Genomic DNA, 26,365 nt, shown 5'->3' on the forward strand with positions numbered 1-26,365 from the left:
TGGAGCCTGCTTCAGATTCTGTGTCTCCATCTCTCTCTGCCCCTCCCCTGCGTGCGCTCTCTCTCTCTCTCTCTCTCTCTCTCTCTCTCTCTTTCTCTCTCTCAAAAATAAACATTAAAAAAAAATTTTTTAACTAAGATAGATTGACATATGGGTAGAGATATATATTTGATAAAGAAAGTATAACACGGACTTCAAGCTGTATTACAAAGCTGTAATCATCAAGACAGTATGGTACTGGCACAAAAACACACACTCAGATCAATGGAACAGAATAGAGAACCCAGAAATGGACCCACAAACGTATGGCCAACTAATCTTTGACAAAGCAGGAAACAATATCCAATGGAATAAAGACAGTTTCTTCAGCAAGTGATGCTGGGAAAACTGGACAGCGACATGCAGAAAAATGAACCTGGACCACTTTCTTACACCATACACAAAAGTAAACTCAAAATGGATGAAAGACCTCAATGTAAGACAGGAAGCCATCAAAATCCTCGAGGAGAAAGCAGGCAAAAACCTCTCTGACCTCGGCTGCAGCAACTTCTTACTCAACACGTCTCCAGAGGCAAGGGAAACAAAAGCAAAAATGAACTATTGGGACCTCATCAAAATAAAAAGCCTATGCAGAGCAAAGGAAACAATCAGCAAAACTAAAAGGCAGCCGACACAATGGGAGAAGATGTTTGCAAATGACATATTGGATAAAGGGTTAGTATCCAAAATCTATAAAGAACTTATCAAACTCAACACCCAAAAAAAAACAAATAATCCAGTGAAGAAATCGGCAAAAGACACAAATACACACTTCTCCAAAGAAGACATCCAGATGGTCAACTGACACACGAAAACATGCTCAACATCACTCATCATCAGAAAAATACGAATCGAAACCACAATGAGATACCACCTCACACCTGTCAGAATGGCTAACATGAACAACTCAGGCAACAACAGATGTTGGCGAGGATGTGGAGAAAGAGGAACCCTTTTGCATTGCTGGTGGGAATGTAAACTGGTGCAGCCACTCTGGAAAACAGTATGGAGGTTCCTCAGAACATTAAAAATAGAACTACCCTACGACCCAGCAATTGCACTACTAGGTATTTATCCAAGGGATATAGGTATGCTGTTTCAAAGGGACACATGCACTCCCGTGTTTATAGCAGCACTATTGACAATAGCCAAAGTATGGAAAGAGCCCAAATGTACATCTGTACATCGACAGATGAATGGATAAAGAAGATGTGGTGTGTATATATATATATATATACACGTGTGTGTGTGTGTGTGTGTGTATATATATATACACACATGTATATATGTATACACACACACACACACACACACACACACACACACACACACACAATGGAGTATTACTTGGCAATCAAAAAGAATGAAATCTTGCCATATGCAGTGACATGGATGGAACTAGAGGGTATTATGCTAAGCGAAATTAGTGAAAGACAAATACCATATGACTTCACTCATATGAGGAATTTAAGATACAAAACAGATGAACATAAGGGAAGGGAAACAAAAATAATATAAAAACAGGGAGGGGGACAAAAACATAAAAGACTTTTAAATATGGAGAACAAACAGAGAGTTACTGGAGGGATTGTGGGAGGGGGGATGGGCTAAATGGCAAGAGGCATTAAGGAATCTACTCCCGAAATCATCGCTGCACTATATGCTAACTTAGATGTAAATTAAAAAAATAAATTAAATAAAATTAAAAAATAAATAAAATAAAAACAAAAATAAAAAAAGAAAGTATAAAATGAAACTGTAGAATCTTTGTGGTGGGTATGCCAGTATTCACTATAAAATTCTTCCAACTCTTCTAGATATTTGAGAATTTCCATGAGAAAATGTTGAAGAAAGAAATATCACACAGTGAAATGCTTAAGACCATAAAAACCAAACAAAAGTAAGATAAAATAACGGAAGTAAAAACAACAGTCACATCAACAAATGGAAATAAATGTGACACAATTATGAAAATAAGATTTTTAGACTGAATCTCAAATCAGAACATAGCTCAGGGCAGCTGGCTGGCTCAGTCAGTTAAGCGTCTGACTCTTGGTTTCAGCTCAAGTCATGATCTCACAGTTTGTGAGATCAAGCGCCTGCATCAGGCTCCCCACTCAGCATGGAGCCTGCTTGGGATTGTCTCCCTCTCTCTCTCTCTCTCTCTCTCTATCCTTCTCCCACACATGCACACACACATGCTCTCTCTAAAAATAAATAAATAAAACTTTAAAAGCAAAATCAGAACATGGCTCTATGCTGAAAACAGGAGATGTTTAATGTGATTCAGAGAGATGAGAAATAAAAGAACCAAAAGTATACAAGCCAAACAAAGATATGGGTAAAAACCTAACATCAGACTATAAATTAGTATAAAAGAAATAAATGAAACAAAGTAGAATTTTTTTAGTGTTTATTTATTTTTGAGAGAAAGAGACAGAGACAGAGTGCGGTGGGGCAAAGGCAGAGAGAGAGAGAGAGGGAGACAGTATCTGAAGCAGTCTCCAGGCTCGGAGCTGTCAGCACAGAGCCGAACCTGGGACTCAAACTCACAAACTGTGAGATATTGACCTGAGCCAAAGTCAGGTACTTAACCAACTGAGCCACCCATGCGCCCCAAAGGGAAAATATTTTCAAAGGCAAAATGACGAATTCATAATAAAGTTTCTGACTGTAAGTAGTTATGGGCAACTCAACACAGCAACAACACCCAAAAAGCAAAACTTATAGCACGCAAAAGGAGAAAGGGATATAGACATCCTAGTACTAGGAAGACTTTAATTCACCCTTTCCATCCACATCCAAAGTGAAAAGTAAGAATACAAAATGAACAAAAGTACAATAATAAAGGCAACCTAAAAAATATGATAAATAACATACTTAATTGAGTTTCAACCTGTGGTTTAAAAATAAAGAATATTTCTTTTCAAATGCCTATAGACTATATATTCAACCACAAGGAAACTTCACTAAGTACAATACAAACAACATTCTCTAATCACAGTGCAACAAATATAGAAATTAATTACAAAATCAGAAAACAAAAGGCACTTGCATCTAAAAGATTCAACATTAGAAAATCTATTAAAATAATTAATAAATCTTAATAATAAATCTGAGATGAAAGATCTCCATAGACCTTAACAATTTGAACACATTCGATCAATATTCTTGTTTTGATTTTTTTTTTTTTAAGAAAATTCAAGTATTTAAAAAACACATAAATCTTTGGGGCACCTGGGTGGCCTTAGGTTAAGCATCTGACCCTTGATTTCGGCTCAAGTCATGATCTCCCGGTTCATGAGTTCTAGCTCCCGCACTGACAGCACAGAGCCTACTTGTGATTCTCTCTCTCTCTCTCTCTCTCTCTCTCTCTCTCTCTGCCCCTTCCCTGCTCATGCATGCTCTCTCTCTCAAAATAAATATTTTAAAAATAAATAAATAAAATAAAAAATACATAAACCTTTAACATGACAAAAGTACATCTTTCTTAAGCATCAATCATAACATGGACAAGCTAGGAGAATCCCCAATAAAGAAGAGGGGTACACAAAATTAATATGCTGAAATTGTTATATATATGAATCATAGAGAAAATATAATGGAAAAATGAAATATAATGAGAAAATATAATAAAAAAAAAGGACAAGGGAATCTCACAAAAGCAACAGAAAAAGTAAGTTAGGTAAGAAAAAATTAACAATAAATGTGCAAGAACCACACATAACACTTTATTTTATTTTTTTTTTTTTATTTTTTTTAAATTTTTTTTTCAACGTTTATTTATTTTTGGGACAGAGAGAGACAGAGCATGAACGGGGGAGGGGCAGAGAGAGAGGGAGACACAGAATCGGAAACGGGCTCCAGGCTCTGAGCCATCAGCCCAGAGCCGGACGCGGGGCTCGAACTCACGGACCGTGAGATCGTGACCTGGCTGAAGTCGGACGCTTAACCGACTGCGCCACCCAGGCGCCCCAACACTTTAAAACATAACTGAATAATATTAAAAACAAAAATAACACAAATAATGTAAAATCACATTCAAAGGAAACTTAAGGGATTAGTTATAAATATTACAACATATTAAAAAGCCTCAACAACTTAAACAGTATTCAATATGAATGGAAAAAATATCCAGAAGCAGAGCAAAACATGTAATCTGATATATGATAAATGTGGCAAAGAGAATCGATGGAGAAATCACGAACTGATTCAATAAATGAGCTTGGTAAAACTCATTTTTCCATCTGTGAAAAAAAGTTGGATCTGTACTACAAATCTTACACCATAAAATTCAAATGAATCAAAATTTAAAAGTAAAAAAATGATATCATATGTTTTCACTCTTATGTGGATCCTGAGAAACTTAACAGAAGACCATGGGAGAAGGGAAGGAAAAAAAAAAAGTTAGGAGAGGGAGGGAGCCAAACCATAAGAGACTCTTAATAACAGAATAAACTGAGGGTTGATGGGGGGTGGGAGGGAGGGGAGGGTGGGTGATGGGCATTGAGGAGGGCACCTGTTGGGATGAGCACTGGGTGTTGTATGGAAACCAATTTGACAATAAATTTCATATTATAAATAAATAAATAAATAAATAAATAAATAAATAAATAAATAATAAAAACCGTGAAAAAATGATACCATAAAAATAAACAAAGATGAACTCCTTGAAAACTCTGGATTTGGGTAGGTTTTTCCAACTATGATTTGAATCTAGTGGCATCTGGGTATTTCAGCAGCGTCTGACTCTTGATTTCTGCTCACGTCATGATCTCACAGTTCATGAGTTTGAGCCCCACGTCAGACTCTGCACTGACAACATGGAGCCTGGTTGAAATTCTCTATCTTCCTCTCTGCCTCTTCTCTGCTCATGCATGCCCGCTCTCTTTCAAAAATATTTTTTTAATAAAATAAAATAAAATCTAAAAGCCTTAAAGAAATAGTTTGATGAATCTGACTACATAAAAATAAAAACCTCTTGGTAAAGATAACTGAAAACAATGTCAAAAAAAGACAAAGTCTGAACCAAGGAAAAACACTGGCAATTTATGACAAAGGACTAATCTCTTCAGGATATAAAAAAACTACTTAAAGTAGATAAAAGAAAAACAATCTATTAGAAAAATAGGTAAACTTTGTACACGTTTCAAAAAAAGGAAAAACAAATGGCTTTTAAACATATGAAAAAATGCTCTGATGAGATACAGAAATTTTAAATAAACCAAGATCTCCTTTTCAACTCTCAGACTGGCAAAAATGCTAAAGTTTAAAAATACATTTTGTTTGTAGAAACATGGGAAAATAGGCCCTTTCATACACTACTTGGTGGTTTGCAAACTAATCAAAGTTACAATCTCCTATTCCCTTTAACTCTGAGATCCAACTTCTGTGAATTTACCCTACAAATACATTTGAAAACATGTAAAATGAAGATTGTGCAAGGCTATTCATTATGTCATATTTTGTAATAACAAAGACCACAACATCTCTCAATAAAGGACTAATTTAAATACTACAGTATATCTATAAATGTAACAGGTAACTATAAACATAAATGTGAAATTTCACTATACAGAAATGAAAAGACAGTTAAAATGAATTAAGTGAAAAAAACAAGGTATAAGACAATGTGCATAATATATGTTGTGTAAAAAGAAGGGCTAACAATGTGTAAGTACACATACATGTATATGAACATATGTTACTATGGGAGAGTGAGAGACTATTAAAACTAGAAAAAAAGAAGCTCTTCATATCTATTTTAAAATTTTTATTAATTGTATATTCCATGAGTATACTACCTTTTCAGAAAACAATAGATAAGACAGTTTCAAAACCAATGTCCTTTGTATCTATATATAAAAGAAAGGGCAAAAGGGGGAAAAAAGGTAGGAAAGACTAACTGAACCAGTGTTTCAAATGAAAGCAATGTGAGTGGTTTAGATTCAACTCTACCAAGAGAGCAGAGAGCTATGTAGCATTAGGGCACATAATTGTTAAAACAGTAACTATTCCAGGCAAAATGAACCAGGAAGAAAAAGGTCACATGTAGCATAATAACTACTAGTCACTAATTAAAAAAATAAAGATATTGGGGCACTGGGCGGCTCAGTCGGTTGAGCATCCAACTTCAGCTCAGGTCATGATCTCACGGTTTGTGAGTTCGAGCCCCGCATCAGGCTCTGTGCTGACAGCTTGGAGCCTGGAGCCTGCTGCGGATTCTGTGTCTCCCTCTCTCTCTATCCCTCCCCAGCTCACTCTCTCTCTGTCTCTCTCAAAAATAAATAAATAAACATTGAAAGGAAAGAAAGCAAAGAAAGAGAAGCAAAGAAAAGCAAAAAAAGAAAGAAACCATTTAGTCCCTCATTGGCATTATTAACACTATCAATACCTATATTCTAATTATGAGAAATTTTGTTATATATTATTTAAAGGATATATCTAAATGACAGATATGATTATTTCCTCCTTTTGAAAACCAACAAAACATACCTGATATGGCTTCTTCTTGCTGGAGATCTGTGAATATCAAACAGCGTGTTTTCTCTCTTTTTTTGATGAGCTGGGACTTAAAGAAAATAGAAAAGGACAACACAGAAATAACTAATAAAAATTGATAAATTGATGTTATCAAAGGAGTAGAAATTACTTCTGTTAACTTTCTGAATGGAAGCTAGTCACAGGTGTTCAAGTTCCAAATACTATCTAGAAGGAGCACAACAAAAATAAAAACTTTGTGGATACCTTAAGTTGCAAGTAAACACTCTAAAAAGATGTTAAATTAAGTATTTGTGACTTTTGGTTAAACAAAGATTTTTTTTGGTTACCACACCAAAAGCATAATCCATTAAAAAAATTAATAAATTGGAGTTCATCAAAATTACAAATTCTACTCTTTGAAAGACACTAAGAAAATAACTGAAAGAAATAAGAAAACAAAAGAAAATAAAAGAAATAAGCTGCAGACGGACAAAATATTTGCAAATCACATATCTGATAAAGGACTGATACCCAGAATACATAATGAACTCTCAAAAAACTCCATATTAAGAAAATAAACAACTCAATTGGAAAAAGCGGGCAAGAGATTTGAAAAGACACTTCACCAGAGATAACACTGGCAAATCAGCACATAAGATGCTCAGTGTCATTGAGGAAATGTAAATTCAAACTACAATAACTATGTGTTAAAATTAATTTCAACAAGTTGACTGTAGCAAGTGTTGGCAAGAGAATGGTGCAACTGGGCTCCCATACACTCTCAGGGAGAATCTAAGTGGTACAATCACTTTGGAAAACAGTTTGGCAATTTCTTAGCATATTAAACATACCCTAATCACAAAACCCAGCTTTCCACTCCTCAGTGTTTTTAAGAAAAATGAAAAAATATGCCCAAAGACTTGCACGTGAATGTTCACAACTTATTTATAATATTAGAAATGTCAATAATCCAAATATCTACCCACAAATGAATGTATAAACAAATTATGATATACCCATACAATGGAAAGCTACTCTGTACAAGAAGAAACACATTGTTATATTCAACAACATGCATGAGTCTTAAAATTATGGTGAGTGAAAGAAAGACAATAAAGAGTATATTGTACATAAAATTCAAAAGAGTGTAAACTAATCTATGGTTATAGAAAGCAAATCAGATCAGCGACTGCCTCAGGATTGGGATGCGGATGGCATAAGAAGGTTAGAAGGAGATTACAAACAGGCAGAAAGATATTTTGGGGGCTGATAAACATGTTCACTACCTTGATGGTAATGATAGTTTCATAGGTATATATCTAAGGTATTTCCAACTTGTCAAACTACATGTTAAATATGTGCAACTGCAGTAAACTGTATTTCATTCATACCTCAATATTTTTTTTAATCTAAAAAGAAATGATTCAGAATCTTTTTTTCTATCTTTACACATCTCCCCCATTATTAACAAGGCTATCTGTGATAATGGCTCCTAACTGGAGTAATGTCTGCATACCTAGGCTGCATGTACTAGAGGGCTGCCATAGTAACTCTGATTCACTCCTTCCAGAGAATCCAACATCGTTTTAGAGCATAAGAGTTTGAGTATCTCATACAAATATCTCAGTCCTTCCTTAAATACATTATGCTAAGTGAAAGAAGCTAGACACAAAAGGTCACAAAAAAAGCAAATCTATAGACAGAAAGTACATTAATGGTTGCCAGGGGCTGGGGGGATGAAAGTGTAGAAGTACAAAAATATTCTAGAATTAAACAGTGGTGATGACTGCATAATCCCTGTAAATAAACTCAAAACCAGTGAATTGGGGCACCTAGGTGGCTCAGTCAGTTAAGCACCCAACTTCAGCTTGGGTCATGATCTCGAGGTTCCTGAGTTCGAGCCCTGCATCAAGCCCCACATCAAGCCCCATGTTGAGCTCCGCACTGCACGTGTGGACCCTCTTGGGATTTTCTCCCTGCCTCTCCCCTACTCACACTTTCTCTCTCTCTCAAAATAAATAAACTTAAAAAAACAAATAAAGAGTATTAAATAAACAAACAAATAAATAAATAAATAAAAACTTTAAACTCCACAACACTTATATTTTTGAAGGGGTGGTACAGAATAAGCTACTCAACTACAAAACGCAGTTATTCAGGGGCGCCTGGGTAGCTCAGTCGGTTGGGGTCCAACTTCGGCTCAGGTCATGATCTCAGAGTCCATGAGTTCAAGCCCTGTGTCGGGCTCTGGGCTGACATCTCGGAGCCTGGAGCCTGCTTCAGATTCTGTGTCTCCCTCTCTCTGACCCTCCCCCATTCATGCTCTGTCTTTCTCTGTCTCAAAAATAAACATTAAAAAAAAATTAAAAAAAGAAACAAAGTTATTCAGCATTTCTTACCTATTGGAGGTGCTTGGTATCTATCCACTGTTTTTCTTTGTCTCAAATTGTATGGTCTATCATTTTCTTCTCCTTCTGCCTCCTCAACTTCTATGTCTCCATCCTCCTCTTGAGATTCTAGTTTCCCCCACACAAAAGAAAAGAAGAACTGTTTTAATCCACAGGAATGGTTCACTCTAGAACTGAATATTTACATTTTATCTTTTACTCTTTCTGCACAGGTAACATTTAAATGTGTCAACATTTTATGATACAGCATGTATCACTACAATTAAAAACCAACCTAGTGGGGCGCCTGGGTGGCGCAGTCGGTTAAGCGTCCAACTTCAGCCAGGTCACGATCTCGCGGTCCGGGAGTTCGAGCCCCGTGTCAGGCTCTGGGCTGATGGCTCAGAGCCTGGAGCCTGTTTCCGATTCTGTGTCTCCCTCTCTCTCTGCCCCTCCCCCATTCATGCTCTGTCTCTCTCTGTCCCAAAAATAAATAAACGTTGAAAAAAAAAAATTAAAAAAAAAAAAAAAACCAACCTAGATAGATGTAAAAAAAAAAAAAAAAAAAAGTCTTTCCAACAAATAATACAGTTCTCTGCTAAATAACCTAGGTATTCTTATGATCTTTCAATCTCTTTGGTCATACAAAGGTATAATAGAAGACAAATCAAAATTTTACTAGAGCAAACTTCATTTTAATGCCCAGTTATCCACCAGTGAATAATGTTAGTATTCAAATACCACTCGGTAGTTCAAAAAAATATGCTTACAAGATAATTACTAATGTTACAGCAAGAGCAATTTTTGTTGGCAATACAATGGTTTGTTAGGCCTGCTGACAAGAGATAAACACAAATTAGTTCTATTTTGGTAGGAAAATGTAGGTAGGAATTGGGAGGGAGCATGAAGCAGATTTCTGGGGTGTTAATACGTTTATTTCTTGACATAAGTGATCACTTTATAATTCACCTAACTATACACTTAAAAATAAATATACATAAATCTTAAAAGCTTATTTAAAAATAAATTATAACATACATAAATCTAAAAGTTTATTTTTAAAAAGTGGTTTGGCTATAGCTATGATATGACATCCATTTATAGTTTAAAATAAAAGTCTGGGGTGCCTGGCTGGCTCAGTCATACAGCCTATATGACTCTTGATCTCAGGTTTGAGTTCAAGCCCCACATTGGGTATAGAGATTACTTTAAAATAAAATCTTTTAAAAAATTAATTAAGTCATATGAAAATTTACTGGTTTATGGTCTCCAAATGCAATACACTTTGTGATTAACTTTTTAACCATAGGAATTATCAATATAACACAACCGTATTAAAGCACAGGAAAAACCATAAAACCACTAGTGATACTGAGTGAAATAGGATACTAAAATGCAAAGCACTTTATATTTTAGTCATGACATCTGAAAGCATATTCTAAGTTTATAAATATTTTTATTATTAAGTTCTAGACAAAATTACCAAATATAGTATTATCTAAATTACTCCTACCCAAATAAATCTCTTTAAACCTTCGAAAAATATTGCTTTTTGAGAAACACCTGCACTATAACACACTATTTATTATGGGAAGAAATTCTAAACATGGCAAATCTACTTTGAAAACTCTATAAAGGTGTTCAGTTAATGAAAAGGCAAAAATCACATTATAAATCTGTCTCGCCTATACTGATTTTCTCCAAAGGAAGCAATATAGAGGTTCTAACTGTAACAACAACAATATTTGCTCAATAAAGCACTTTCATTAGAAATATCAGCTCTTCAAAACTTGCTAATAATATATTAATTAGAGAATTTGAGAAAGAAACCCATTCCTGTCCATCAAAGCTATACACGTAGTAGGAACTAGTAAGATTTCCTTGTAAAATAAAACTATCCTTCATTTACAATACACCAAATCTTCTGAAAATCCATTTCAATGAAGATTAACACCTACCGAATTAAAACCTATAGTGTGCTAGTCATGGATTTATAATCTTGGGGGCAAGTGTACTTTCATCATGTTCCTAGCTGCAGCCCCACAAATTCAGCTGGGTTCTTTAGTTCAGAACCCAGACAAGCCTTGGAAAAGAGCAGTACCACTCCCTCCACTAGAACTAGCAGTCCCTCTTTCTTTAAATTTTACCACTGACTCCTCAGTCCATAACTAAATTTGGGACCCAAATAATCAGAGATTCAGAGAATACGGGTAGAAGGTGACTGTGGATAAGGGCTTCCAATTAGAAACACAAAAGAAGCCTCACCTAACAACAAATCAGCTCATGGCAAATGTTACCAGATTAGGTCACTGGAGGGCTACCAATAGCTAGCTACAAATAAGATAAATTACATAAAGATGTACAGTGTAAAGGTGTTTTTCCAAATGAAGGTGAAAACTCAGAATGCCAATCAAATAAAAAAATTATTCCAAATTACACAATACAGACCTCTAAAGCCAAAAATCACCCACTCAGCAATATTACATGTGTATTACTTGTATATAATTTTCTTCCCTCCCCCCTGAACTCTGTAGTATTTATTTCATAAGGTGCTTTACAAACCTTCTTCTTCGCCCTCAGTAGACACTTCATGATGATTTTGTATCCCATAACTATTTCTTCTCAGTGACTTTCTTCGCCTTTTCACTCTTGAATACATATCCATGTTTTCCTGTTAAAGAGAAAAATCTGTCAAATATTAACATGGAACTTATTCCTGGCTATAAGTATCATTAACCTAAGGGATATGACCACTCTTGAAATTTACTGAGCACCTATTTGCAAGACACAGATTCATGAAAAACGGAGCTTCCTGAAATCAATAAATGTAAGGGTCAAGAGGAAAAATAAAACAAACTTACAAAATATTTGAAAATTTAAAACTACAGTGCCATGAACACACTTTCTCCCTCAAGCAAATTATAGCCTAGTAGGATGGAGTAAGATAAGTCACAGGTAACTATAAAACAAAGTAAAACAAGTTAAATGCCATAAAAAAAAAAAAAAAGGTACAATGTAGGAGAGCCTGGGTGGCTCAGTCAGTTAAGTGTCCGATTCTTGATATTCGGCTCAGGTCATGACCTCACAGTTCTTGAGTTCAAGCCCCATATCAGGCTCTGTGCTGACAGCTCAGAGCCTAGAGCCTGCTTGGGATTCTGTCTCCCTCTCTGCTCCTCTCCTGCTTGCACTCTCTCTCTCTAAAATAAATAAATGTTAAAATAATATTTTTTAAAAAATAAGAAAGGTAGTAGGGGGGCCTGGGTGGCTCAATTGGTTAAGTGTATGACTCTTGATTTCGGCTCAGGTCATGATCTCACGATTCATGGGTTCTAGAACTGCATCAGGCTCTGCACTGACAGCACAGATTCAATCCCTTGGGATTCAATCTCTCCCTCATTCTCTGTCCCTCCCTTGTGTACGCTCTCTCTCTCAAAAATAAACATTTTTAAAAAAATGCTTTAAGGGGCGCCTGGGTGGCTCAGTCAGTTGGGTGTCCGACTTCAGCTCAGGTCACGATCTCACAGCTCATTAGTTCGAGCCCCGCGTCGGGCTCTGTGCTGACAGCTCAGAGCCTGGAGCCTGCTTTGGATTCTGTGTCTCCCTCTCTCTACCCTCCTCTGCTCATGCTCTGTCTCTCTCTGTCTCAAAAATAAATAAACATTAGCGGCTCCTGGGTGGTTCAGTCAGTTAAGCGTCTGACTTCGGCTCAGGTCATGATCTTGCAGTTCATGAGTTCAAGCCCCACCTCAGGCTCTGTGCTGACAGCTCAGAGCCTGGAGCCTGCTTTGGATTCTGTCTCCCTCTCTCTCTGCCCCTCCCCTGCTCACGCTCTGTCTCTGTCTCAAAAATAAATAAACGCTAAAAAAAATTTTTTTTAATAAATAAACATTAAAAAAAATTTAAAAAGACTTTTAAAAAATGCTTTAAAAACAAAAAAGGTACAACGTACTCTAGAATTCAGAGAGATGATCCTCTTGTTGCTAAGGGGAAGGGAGGCAGCATTTGAGACGAACCATGAAACAAAGGTAGGACTACAGCAGTCCCTAACCAAAAGTATTACCAGAAATAAAAGATAAAGGAAGAATTATTTGTTTATACTTGGGCAATAGTGTGTGAGAAGATAAAGTTGAATCCTGATTATGAAGGTCAAGGTATTTCTAATTAATTCAGTACACAATAAAAAGAACATCAAAGGTTCAGATCAGAAAAGTAACAGAATCAGGGGCGCCCCGGTGGCTCAGTCGGTTGAGTGTCCGACTTTGGCTCAGGTCATGATCTCACAGTTCGTGGGTTCAAGTCCCGCATCAGGCTCTGTGCTGACAACGTGGAGCCTGCTTGGGATTCTTTCTCTCCTTCTCTCTCTCTCAAAATAAATAAATTTAACTTAAAAAAAAAACTAAAAAAAAAAAAAAAAAAGAAAAAGAAAAGAAAAGAAAAGAAAAGTAACAGAATCAGAGCCGTACTTTAAGATAACTGTTCTGGCAAAAGTGTAGGGAATCTTTTGGGAAAGGTTGCAGCAAATACAGTTAAGGATAGAAGAAGAAAACATAAAATCCCAAACTAAAGAGGAACCAAAGAAAAGGAACAATTCTGTTAATTTAAGAAAATCCAGTGCTGCTCACTCTCCGTCTGAATCCCTCAACCAAAATAAAAAATATTTGCAAAGGTTGTTAAAGTAAATATACTCACAAATTCTGTATCTGTCCACATTCTAAGTCGTTCTACTTCTCCTGACCGACGATTCCGTCTGATGTTAATGTTGTCCATTTCCTGTAGTACAGCTTCAGCAGTACTACAATCACATAATAAAACTAGGATTTAGACAATTGTGAGACCACATGTGGCATACACATGAAAGAGTACTCTTCATCAAAGCATAATTTAATTATCTCTGATATGTAACTGTAGATAGCATCCTAATTAAACATCTTTCTGAATCAGCAGCCATCAGAAGATAATGTCCCCCCTAAAAATCCAGAACATCTTCTACCTTAATATATTTAAAACTTACAAAATAGAACTTTTGTTCATAATACTCCAAATATTTAACTCCACAGTGCCACTATAAATAACTACTAGGTCCAAGGCAATGAAAATAATAATAATAATTCAATCTTTTTATTTGAAGATGGTGTTAAGAAAATTTATAGGATAAACAATCTGTAAAAAGTTTAAAGCCAACATAAGGTTAACCGAACAGATATTTTTTAAAAATTAGAGAACACTGACCTCCATGAAATACAGGCTGGCATTACCACATTTTACCTTTTAAACACATTTATATAGTACTTACTATGTGTCTAGATAATGATCTAAGTACTTAACAAATAATAACTAATACTCAAACTTGACCTTACCACTGTAGAATATAATTTCTTCTCTTCTAAAATAGGATTGTACTGACCTGCCCTCTCAAGGCCACTGCAAGGATTAAGTAGGATAATTTATCATCTGAGAAGAAAAATTTCATTGAATGTAGATACTGAGCAATCGACTAGGCTCATTCACTAGCTATATCCCATATACCCAGTCTCAAAAAACCTTTAATTCAAAATCTTGACTAAGCAAAACTATACTTACTACATATCAATAATGGAACCTAATGTTGTTTGAAAATTGTCAAAAACAAATTGTTAATGAACAAATAATAAAGGACTAGAACAGTGAAGACAGAATAAAATTATTTTCTATACTATTTACACACAAGAGCTTAAAAAGGAGGAGAAAAATTTAGCTATTACATAAACTACTAAAACTAATAAACTGACTAGAAACTGATAATAATTGCTAATCACTGCTAATTCAAAGTAAGTTTTAAAATAATTACATTTATCGCTAAGTCACTGCTTATTTTTTAAAACATAACAAGCTTAAAAATCAATGGTTTTTTCAAATCTGAAATTTGATTTTGAAATTTTGAAATCTGAAAAATCAAGTGAATAAATTAATTAAATGAAACTGCTTACTGTTTAAGCATTCATACCTATTTACTAGTTGATCAAATAACAAACTCTGGTTCACGCTTTCGAATCTGTTTTTCCTGGAACGACAACTTTTTCTGACTTCCATGTCACCATTTATACAAGAAAGGTCCCCATCTCCCTTCTTTTCCCCTCGAAGGGGATGGCTTCGAAGGGCTACAAGAAGAGAGAGATTTACATTTCAAAGTACAGAGTATAAAAAGAAAAAAAGAAAAAATACATCAAAAATTACTTTTAAAAGACTACAAAAAATTCAATATAACCTCTTAAATAGTTTTAATCTCCAATAATCTAAACTTTTGATAACTGTTTATAATCCATCATAATAATTTAAATTATTTCATTTGTACTGATTTCTCAATGTTTAACAATTACATAAGTATTCACTATGACTGAAATCCAGTCATTTCCAACGATATGCTGAACATTCTAGTAAATCACTGTTTTACCCCACTTTAACACTTACTCTAATAACATTAGTAAGAATTTCAATACTAACCATTTCATAACAGAATACTCACATAAGCTACTATGTCCGTTTGGTAATGTAGCACCAGGCTGAGAAGTTAACCTAGAACACAATTATATTTAATATGCAAACACATCAACATTCATTTAAAGAAGCAAGAAACGTAATACTGGTGGAATCATTTTAATCTTTAAAATGTCAGCAATATTACTTTTTAATATTAAAGACAACATCTTTTTTTACTCTAAGATTGGTAATGCACCAATTAATAAAATATACTAGCTAAGCATCATTTCATTACCTCAAGAAAAGCTTTAATAACAGATTAAAAATTGAACTTACTCTGTCTTCAACTCTATAAAGTCCAAAGAAGAAGCTTAACATGTAGTATAAAGTTAACTGATATTATAAGCAGCAATGGTTACAGACATTTATTATTGGTTTTAGTTAACAAAATAAAATTCAAACAGTGACAAATTTATTCAAACAATAGACTGTAAGAAGAAAAAAGTCTTTGAACACCAAAACTATTTAACAATTTCTCCAATATATTTAATTCACATTCTAACCCACCAAATGAAAACTTAGCTAATTTCTCAAAACAGTCACTGTACAATTCTCCCTTTTGGGTGGAGGAAAAGAAATGTTAATTCAGCAGGAAGATACTTAAATGATCATCAAAACATCAAGACTTAAAAAATTCACAGTATGCTTTGTGAAAACAAAAACTAAATTACTACATAATAAAAGAAGTGTCGATGTAAACGAAGATATTTCTAAAATACCCAACAATTATTATTTTCAAAAATTAAGAAAAATGGAAAGGACATTCAGAAAAAAGTAAATACATGATCTTCTGTATGGTTTGCACAAAATTCTCTTTTAATGGAAGTATACTTGATACACAGTATTATATTAGTTTTAGGTGCATAACATAGTGATTGGACAAGTCTATACGTTATGCTGTGCTCATTACTAGTGTAGCTACCATCTCACCACACAACACCACACAACACCACTGACGCTATTCTCTATGCTGTGCCTTCTATTCCCATGACTTATTCATTCCATAAGTGGACGCCTGTATCTCCCGCTCCCGTTTGTACACATTTTCTTAACAAAAATATTCTGTTTTTGGTTACTCCAGCACTTTCCATGTTCAATTTTAAATGTTAAATATTAAATGTTAATGATAAATGCCCCTGCCTAATAAAGGTCATGGATCAGATGATTAAAGGATATACACAAAAACTCAAGCTGTTACATGTACACATACTGTCAAAAACAAAAACAAAAACACTCCAGCCCTCCTTTCCCCCAGAAAAAAACAAAACTACCTTGTTCTAATATACTACACCTCTTCAAAGTATTTCATTTTCAGTACCTTTGTATACAAAGTACACTGATAAAGTAATGAAATTGGTATATTAACAGGTCTTTCCTTAGAAGATTATACATGTCAAATTCTCGGGAACCCACTTAAAACCACACAGAAAAGTCAATTTTACTACGTCATAAATCTACTTTGACTTTGAACCTAACATAATACTAACTCAGTATGATGAGTTTACTTACAAGTGCGGGCTCAAAATGAATTTTAGCATATGCAAAAACCAAACGATTGAAATTTTACATATTTAAATTATCCAAAAAAAATAAGATGCTAACCTTGAAATAATTCTACAAAAGAAACCTAAAACTTTCTGAACAGTAACATCACTGGGAAAAAAAAGTACAATAAGCCTTTTTGTCCCTCTGAAGAAGACAATGCTTACTTGGCTTTTACTTCATTGCTAATGAAATCTGTTTTAAAAAGGAAAAATAAAAACTTACTCTTCAATCAATCCAATTATCTTACAATCATAGATTATCATTTTTCCATTACCATTCCTCTTTATAAAAATGAAAAACAAGAAAGAGACAGAATATTAAATATCTGGATATGAAGAGAACACTAGAAATTTAAGAGTTGGCCTTCCTGTATAATAATACATAAGCCTAAAAAGCCCCATGAATCAAAGTTCCCAAAAGTTAATCGCTTAAAATGTAACTAGGTGAGTTCACTGTTTAAATGAAAACTCCTGGAGCACCTGGGTGGTTCAGTCGGTTAGGCATCTGACTCTTGATTTTGGCTCAGGTCGTGATCTCACAGTTCATGGGATCGAGCCACACGTCAGACTCTGTGCTGTCAGGAGAGCTCATTTGGTATTCTCTCTCTCCCTCTCTCTCCACCCCTCCTCCACTCTCTCTCTCGCTAATTAAATAAATTAAACAAACACACATCTTTAAATAAAAATTGTTCTGCCAATCAACAGTAATTTCTTTTTTTTTTTTTTAATGTTTACTTTTGAGAGATAGGTAGACAGACAGAGTGTGAGCTGGGGAGAGGCAGACAGAGAGAGGGAAACAGAATCCCAAGCAGGTTCCAGACTCTGAGCTGTCAGCACAGAGCCCGATGCGAGGCTCGAACCCACGAACCGCGAGATCATGACCTGAGCCACAGTTGGACGCTCAACCGACTGAGCCACCCAGGTGCCCCCACAGTAATTTCTTTTAAAAATTTAGTAGTCCAGGGCACCTGGGTGGCTCAGTCGGTTGAGGGTCCGACTTCGGCTCAGGTCATGATCTTATGGTTCGTGAGTTCAAGCCCCGCATCAGGCTCTGTGCTGACAGCTTGAGCCTGGAGCCTGCTTCAGATTCTGTGTCTCCCTCTCTCTCTGCCCCTGCCCTGCTCACACTTGTCTCCGTCTCTCAAAAAAGTGAATAAACATTAAAAATATATATATTTTTTTTTAATTTAGTGGTCATTACAAAGTCCTTTAGGATTCATTACTTTTCATGGTTAAGACTAATTCTTATATATATTCACTTTTCCCCCAAATGAATTATATTTTTAGCACAGTTTTTTTGAAAGAACTTTAATAATTTTATTTTAGGTGCTCATCATAGATAATCAAAATAAAGGAATCAGGATTCTTAGGCTCATGACATAAAAACAAATACAATCCTTCAAATAAATCCTGATTTTCATATTTACACTATCTCAAAATCTAAAGTATTTACAAGGTTTCCTTAAAATTCAGTTCTGTTGAAGCTAATAGGTCAAACAGCATTTTCTATTTGGGTCATCTGAAACACCAAACTAGGGGCGCCTGGGTGCCTCAGTTGGTTAAGCGTTCGACTTCAGCTCAGGTCATGATCTCACCACTCATGAGTTCAAGCCCCACATCAGGCTCTGTGCTGACAGCTTAGAGCCTGGAGCCTGCTGTGGATTCTGTGTCTCCTTCTCTCTCTGCCCCTCTCCCACTCACACTCTGTCTCTTTCTCTCAAAAAAATAAATAAATAAACATTAAAAAAAATTTTTTTAGGGGCATCTGTGTGGCTCAGTCGGTTGGGCGTTTGACTTCAGCTCAGGTCATGATCTCACAGTTGGTGGGTTCGAGCCCCGCACCAGGTTCTGTGCAGACAGCTCAGAGCCTGAAGCCTGCCTGCTTCAAGTTCTGTATCTCCTCCTCTCTTTGCCCCTCCCATGCTCATGCTCTGTCTCACTCTGTCTCTCAATAATAAAATAAATGTAAAAAAAATTTTTTTTAATTTTTTTAAACAAGAAATACCAAAATATTCTAACCCTGCAGCACTTACATTTCTAGATGAAAATTTAACTGAAAAAACCTTTTAAATTGCTATTCTGCCAAAATATAAGTAATAAATTCTGTTGGTATTCATTCTTTCTTAAGTTTTTTATTCAAGATATACTTAGTATTGTTTTAAAAAGGAGTATCATACTGAGGTACCTAAATGGAAGCAAAATTCTCTCCCCAAAATGAGTGAGGACTTTTTTTTTTAAACAAAAGACATGATCAAGATCAATTTACATAAAGGCCTTCAGAGTGGCTAAGATGTAGAAAATCTAATGTGCTATATACACAAACTGTTAAAATTATCTTACAGTTAAAGGTCAAACTTGAACACTAAAAGAACATTTTTAAGAAACATTTATCTAGAAAAAGAAGCCTGACTCACTCATTTAATAAATATAGGATACAGATTACAACAGGTAGATCAAGTCTAGAAGTGTAATTAAAGGGCAGTACTCATTTTAGTAACATCATTATAGCGACCTGGATCTGTTTTATCTCACAGATGAGTATCAGAAAAGAAAAAAAAAAAAAATCAACAGGCTCTGATTCAAGATTTTTCTACTTAGCTCCCAGACAACGCAAATAAAAAACTTAAAGTGGTCCATCTTCTGAAATATATTGAAATAGATACAGACTCTTTAGGGACCAGTATATACACTGCCTATGAAAGTCTATAAAACACCAAAGATTTTTTTTCATTAAAGAGTAACAGCATCCAGAATTTACCTACAAACATAAAATCAAATAATTTTTAGGTATTTGAAGGAGGAAAGAAACCAAAGGATTTCCTTTTTACTTTTGTTTGTAGTCCACACATCATCAACACTTCTACATCACAGACTGGAGAAAAGAGAAGCTAAGAATTAAGAGTTCAATGTTTAAATCTTTTCTGTGTGTGTACCTATCCTATCTACAACAAATTATTACTATTTACTTTGGTAAGTGTGTAAAAATAAGTTATCCTCATACATAATGAACCAGACACAAAGTAAATTTAAGTTGAAAACGGACAAATGAAAAGATTTCTTTAAAAATTAATTTTGATTTTACTACATTTTGGCATACCAATTCAAATGTAATATTTCATAATTTTAGAAAAGGGAGATTTTACTTTACATTCAAATAAAAATATAATTCTAATCAAATGTCTTTAAACTTCCAGTATAAATAAATATGTATGCATATTTAAGACCTATCAAATTTCTTACCATTTTAGATTTAGAAATAATGGTTTCTATGAAATACTATAGATTTTTATAAAACAAATATGTTTTATGTCATATTTAGAGAAAATTAAAACATAAAAAAATTATAAAATAAATAATTTATAAGTATTTCGAGACACTAGTGGCTTTATAATTTTAAGAAAATTAGCATTGATATGAGCCCTAAATCATATCAAATAATTCATGAAAAACCAACGGGTGAGTTCTCACTTCTCACCTGGCCTGTCCAGTTGATATATTCCATTCCTCTCTCTGACCAGTACTTCGTGATTTTGATTTGTCTTTGCAAACAGAATCAGGTTGTTTCAAAGTGCGTTTGGCTGGAGGAGACACGTGGCTATCACTTAAACTACCATCAACTTCAGCTTTCTGAAAGACAAAGTTAAAAATGTATTTATTATCCCTATTAAAAAATATAGAATTCTTAAATTCTTGATAAAATATTCAACCAATAAATATTTACTAAGTGAATCTCTCTACAGGTATAGCAAATGTAGTATTCTGTAAATACAGAAACAAGGGAGTTAGAAAGATTAAATTTATAACCAGAAAAGTATATAGTTTCTTATTTTTATTTTAAAATAGTTTCCCTAGGGGCGCCTGGGTGGCTCAGTCGGTTGAGCATCCGACTTCAGCTCAGGTCACGATCTCGCGGTCCGTGGGTTCGAGCCCCGCATCAGGCTCTGGGCTGATGGCTTAGAGCCTGGAGCCTGCTTCCGATTCTGTGTCTGCCTCTCTCTCTGCCCCTCCCCCGTTCATGCTCTGTCTCTCTCTGTCTAAAAAATAAATAAATGTTAAAAAAAAATTTTTTTTAATAAAATAAAATAGTTTCCCTAGGAATAAACCTAACCAGAAGAGGTGAAAAATCTATACACTGAAAAGTATAGAAAGCTTATGAAAGAAACTGAAGAAGACACAAAAAAGCGGAAAAATATTCCACGCTCCTGGACTGGAAGAACATCGTTAAAATGTTGATACTACCCAGGGGCACCTGGATGGCTCAGTCCGTTGAGCATCCAACTTCGGCTCAGGTCATGATCTCACAGTTCATGGGTTCAAGCCCCACATTGGACTCTGTGCTGAGAGCTCAGAGCCTGGAACCTGCTTCAGGTCTTGTGTCTCCCTCTCTCTCTGTCCTTCCCCCACTTGTGCTTTGTCTGACTTTCAAAGGTGAATGTTTAAAAAATAATAATAGGGGCGCCTGGGTGGCTCAGTCGGTTAAGCATCCGACTTCAGCTGAGGTCATGATCTCGCAGTTAGTGAGTTCAAGCCCCACGTTGGGCTCTGTGCTGACAGCTCAGAGCCTGGAGCCTGTTTCGTATTGTGTCTCCCTCTCTCTCTCTGACCTTCCCCCGTTCATGCTCTGTCTCTCTCTGTCTCAAAAATAAATAAACGTTAAAAATAAATAAATAAATAAATAAATAAATAATAATAATAATGTCCATATTACCCAAAGCAATGTACATATTCAATGCAATACCTATCAAAATAACACCAGCATTCTTCACAGAGCTAGAACAACCAACCCTAAAATTTGTATGGAACCAGAAAAGACCCCGGATAACCAAAGCAATCTTGAAAAAGAAAACCGAAGCTGGAGGCATCACACTCCCAGACTTCAAGACCTATTATTACAAAGCTGAAATCATCAAGACAGTATGGTACTGGCACAAAAACACATACTCAGATCAATGGAACAGAATAGAGAACCCAGAAATGGACCCACAAACGTATAGCCAACTAATCTTTGACAAAGCAGGAAACAATATCCAATGGAATAAAGACAGTTTCTTCAGCAAGTGATGCTGGGAAAACTGGACAGCGACATGCAGAAAAATGAACCTGGACCACTTTCTTACACCATACACAAAAGTAAACTCAAAATGGATGAAAGACCTCAATGTAAGACAGGAAGCCATCAAAATCCTCGAGGAGAAAGCAGGCAAAAACCTCTCTGACCTCGGCTGCAGCAACTGCTTACTCAACACGTCTCCAGAGGCAAGGGAAACAAAAGCAAAAATGAACTATTGGGACCTCATCAAAATAAAAAGCCTATGCAGAGCAAAGGAAACAATCAGCAAAACTAAAAGGCAGCCGACACAATGGGAGAAGATGTTTGCAAATGACATATTGGATAAAGGGTTAGTATCCAAAATCTATAAAGAACTTATCAAACTCAACACCCAAAAAAAAAACAAATAATCCAGTGAAGAAATCGGCAAAAGACACGAATACACACTTCTCCAAAGAAGACATCCAGATGGTCAAGTGACACACGAAAACATGCTCAACATCACTCATCATCAGAAAAATACGAATCGAAACCACAATGAGATACCACCTCACACCTGTCAGAATGGCTAACATGAACAACTCAGGCAACAACAGATGTTGGCGAGGATGTGGAGAAAGAGGAACCCTTTTGCATTGCTGGTGGGAATGCAAACTGGTGCAGCCACTCTGGAAAACAGTATGGAGGTTCCTCAGAACATTAAAAATAGAACTACCCTACGACCCAGCAATTGCCCTACTCGGTATTTACCCAAGGGATACAGGTGTGCTGTTTCAAAGGGGCACACACACTACCCAATGTTTATAGCAGCACTATTGACATTAGCCAAAGTATGGAAAGAGCCCAAATGTACATCAACAGATGAATGGATAAAGAAGATGTGGTATATATATATATATATATGTGTGTGTGTGTGTGTGTGTGTGTGTATATATACGTATATATATGAACATAAGGGAAGGGAAACATAAAAACAGGGAGGGGGACAAAAACATAAAAGACTCTTAAATATGGAGAACAAACAGAGAGTTATTGGAGGGGTTGTGGGAGGGGGGGATGGGCTAAATGGGTAAGGGGCATTAAGGAATCTACTCCCGAAATCATTGTTGCACCATATGCTAACTTAGATGTAAATTAAACAATAAATTTTAAAAATAAAAATAGTTTCAGGCTACGGAAAAGATGTTATGTATCTTTTTATGACATGATTCCTCATTCTCTCCTAAATACTCCAGTGCATACATGCCAAACCAAGGATATTTTGATACATTAGAGTCACATAACCCTCCCAATAGGATATCAGCATTGATAAAAAGCAGCGCCAATCCACAAACACATTCAAACTTTACTTGATCCAGATTCAGGATCCTATCAGAGAACATATATTGCATTTAGTTATCAGATCTCTTCAGTCCCCTTCAATCTGGAATAGTTCTTTAGGCCTTCCCCCATCTTTCATGCCCTTGACTGTAAAGAGTACAGGCCTTTTGTTCTCTAGGACGACCCTCAATCTGGATGTGATGCTCCAAATAACCACATTCTTGCAAAGAATATGCACAAATGATACTGTGCATGCTTTACTTACCCATCATTATGTGTAACTTTCATCACCTGGGCAATTTGGTATCTGCCAGGTTTCTCCACAATAAAGTCACTATTTTTCCCTTTGTGTTTGATCTAGATTCAAGGTGGAATTATTCTGATAATTCACCAATATCCTGTTCCTCATCAAACCTTCACCCATCCACCAGCCATTAGCATTCATTGACTATTTCTGTTTTGATCTAATACCATTGTGATGGTGATTACCTAATCCCAACATTCCTTCTCCATTTTTTAGTTGGCATTCTACTTTAAAGAGCTTTCCCTCCATCCCTTTGTCAGAATTCCTTTACTTACTACTTTTATCAGTGTAGATTCATGGATTCTTATTTTATACTATATGTTATAATCCATTATTCCATTTTGCTGCTCAAATTATACAATATTTGGCAATCAAGGGCCCTTAGAAAGTGGTTCCTGTACCTTTTTGATATGTCCCCATCATTTTGACTACTTCCTTGCTTTCTGATACAAAAGACATCTCTAAATTCATCTTATACTTTCCCTCCCTGATTCTAAAATTAGCCATTTCTCCAAGAGATACCTGATACCTTTTAGTCATGGATAGTATTTAGAAACCAAGATCTGGGCATTAGGTGTGCTCATTGTTACTAGGGTTTCACAGCTACAGAGTCCTCTCAGAAGAGAGTAGGAAAGATATGAATATATATACATACATATAAACACATCTATACCTATTTCTTTACCTGTGCATAAATAATAACACGTGCATACACACCAAGGCTTCTAATTCTAATTCCACATCTTAAGTTTCTTTCTAGACTTTCCCCTTTTATGTTTGTAAGCTCTTCTCGGGGAGAAACCTGGCTTCCATTTATTTGCTCTTTCAATTAATTTGCTTAACATAATCAATTTCTCAACCAGAGATGTCCACTTATCACATTTCCATTATTCCCTCCCCAGCCACATGTCCTCTGACTACAGGAAGGTCAGTATCCGCACAGCAGCTCTTGTCTTCACCACTCAATTCCCTGGATACTGGGCAAATGGATAAGAGACTGGAGGGAAGATTAACCTTCCCTTTAGAGAAGATTTAATTCATATGTTAATGCTTTATTACTTGACATTATAGATCAGTATTTCAAAGGTATATATGACCATTTTCAATATACTACTATATATACTATTTTATTTTTTATACCACAAATTTAAGAAAAAAATATAAGAACTATTTATTTCATAAATGCACATTTCTAAATCATATTTTCCCAAAGTAAGACAACTACATTACACAAATAACTAGTCAAAATGTAGCCTAACAAACAAACTTAAGAAATGCAGTGCAGAGCCTGCTTGAGATTCTCTCTTCCTCCCTCACCCTCAAAATAAATAAATAAAAACTTGAATGAAAGAAAGCAAGAAAAAGAAATACTTGTAATAGGGGCACCTGAGCGACTCAGCCAATAGAGCATGTGATTCTTGACCTTAGGGTCATGAGTTCAAGCCCCTTGTTGTGCACAGAGCCTACTTTGCTAAAAAATTTTTTTACAAAAAGCCCAGTTTCTAATTTTGTGCTATAATACAATTTGCCATGAGCTTGTTCTAAAGCCACAAGACCAGGGGCACCTGGGTGGCTCAATCAATTGAGCATCCAACTCCTGATTTCAGCTCAGGTCATGATCCCAGAGTCATGGGATTGAGCCCCCATGTCCAGCTCCATGCTGAGTACGGAGTCTGCTTAAGATTCTATCTCTCCCTCTGCCCCTCTCCCCTACTCGTGCTCTCACTCTATAAACAATAAACAATAAATAAACAAACAAGCAAGCCTGCCAGCCAGCCACAAGACCACACTCATACTGAAAGACACAAAGGGAATGGGGCGCCTGGGTGGCTCAGTCAGTTGAGCATCTGACTTCGGCTCAGGTCATGATTCCACTGTTCGTAGGTTCAAGCCCCGCATCCGGCTCTGTGCTGACAGCTCAGAGCCTGGAGCCTGCTTCGGATTCTGTGTCTCCCTCTCTCTCTGCCCTTCCCCACACACTCTCTCAGAAATAAACATTAAAAAAAAAAAAAAAAAAAAGAGGGGGGAACAACTAGATATTCAGAGTGTCTATAATTAAGGAAAATTAACCTATTAGTTGTGTAACATACAGTACCACTTCAAGTTATCAAGAAAAAGTGTTTAGCTACTTCCAAACTATCATCACTAGAGGGGGAAAAACTATTTAAAATGCAATTCAGTCATGTAATAGTACTTTATCAATAAACATGCTTACTGTACTTAACAAATGAGTGCTTTTCAAAATTGCACTATTTCACTTCCTCAGGCTCTTGCCTTCTCTAACCCCACCCTTTTCAGAGTACATTAACTAGCCCAAGGTCACATGGCTAACAAATGACAGAAGAAAAAAAAAATTAGGTCCTGCCATTCCTAACATACATCTCTTAACTACTATCTCAAACACTCTACCTTAGATATTTATAAAAATATTAAGGTTAAAGTATGTATTAATCGTCATCTAACTCAACTACTCATCCAAGACTTAATTACTGTCTACATTTGTCACTACAAAATGTGCTCCACCCCAGACCTAACCAATCAGAAATCATTTTTCTTTACATGATCCCCAGGTGATTCTTGTGCACATTAGTGTCTGAAAAGCATTATTATATGACATACTTATCAAATAGTCACTGAGAAAGCAATGTCATGTGTTCTAAGCTAAAGCATGTTTGTGAATACAGAAATGGAACGGATACCTGTGAACTACTTCCTCAATTTA

At 35.7% G+C, this 26,365-nt stretch overlaps 1 protein-coding gene across 5 annotated transcripts in view; it reads right to left on the reverse strand.

Moving 5' to 3' along the window:
* ATAD2B (ATPase family AAA domain containing 2B) overlaps positions 1–26,365 on the reverse strand; it is a 166,930-nt gene that overhangs the window by 123,828 nt on the left and 16,737 nt on the right. For 4 of the 5 annotated variants that reach the window (XM_086700107.1, XM_086700106.1, XM_086700105.1 and 1 more), the window contains exons 2-8: positions 20,445–20,596; positions 15,412–15,461; positions 14,893–15,046; positions 13,599–13,701; positions 11,472–11,580; positions 8,922–9,038; positions 6,535–6,610 (exon numbers count right to left, since the gene is read on the reverse strand). In XM_086700107.1, coding sequence (XP_086556233.1) covers positions 6,535–6,610; positions 8,922–9,038; positions 11,472–11,580; positions 13,599–13,701; positions 14,893–15,046; positions 15,412–15,461; positions 20,445–20,596 — 761 coding nt within the window. Of the gene's footprint in view, positions 1–6,534; positions 6,611–8,921; positions 9,039–11,471; positions 11,581–13,598; positions 13,702–14,892; positions 15,047–15,389; positions 15,462–20,444; positions 20,597–26,365 lie in introns of those variants that run through there. The other variant, XM_086700108.1, reaches the window with a different exon arrangement.

This window comes from Puma concolor, chromosome A3, assembly GCF_028749965.1.
Source record: "Puma concolor isolate L17-30 chromosome A3, mPumCon1.1.hap2, whole genome shotgun sequence".
Classification (NCBI taxonomy): Eukaryota; Metazoa; Chordata; class Mammalia; order Carnivora; family Felidae; genus Puma; species Puma concolor.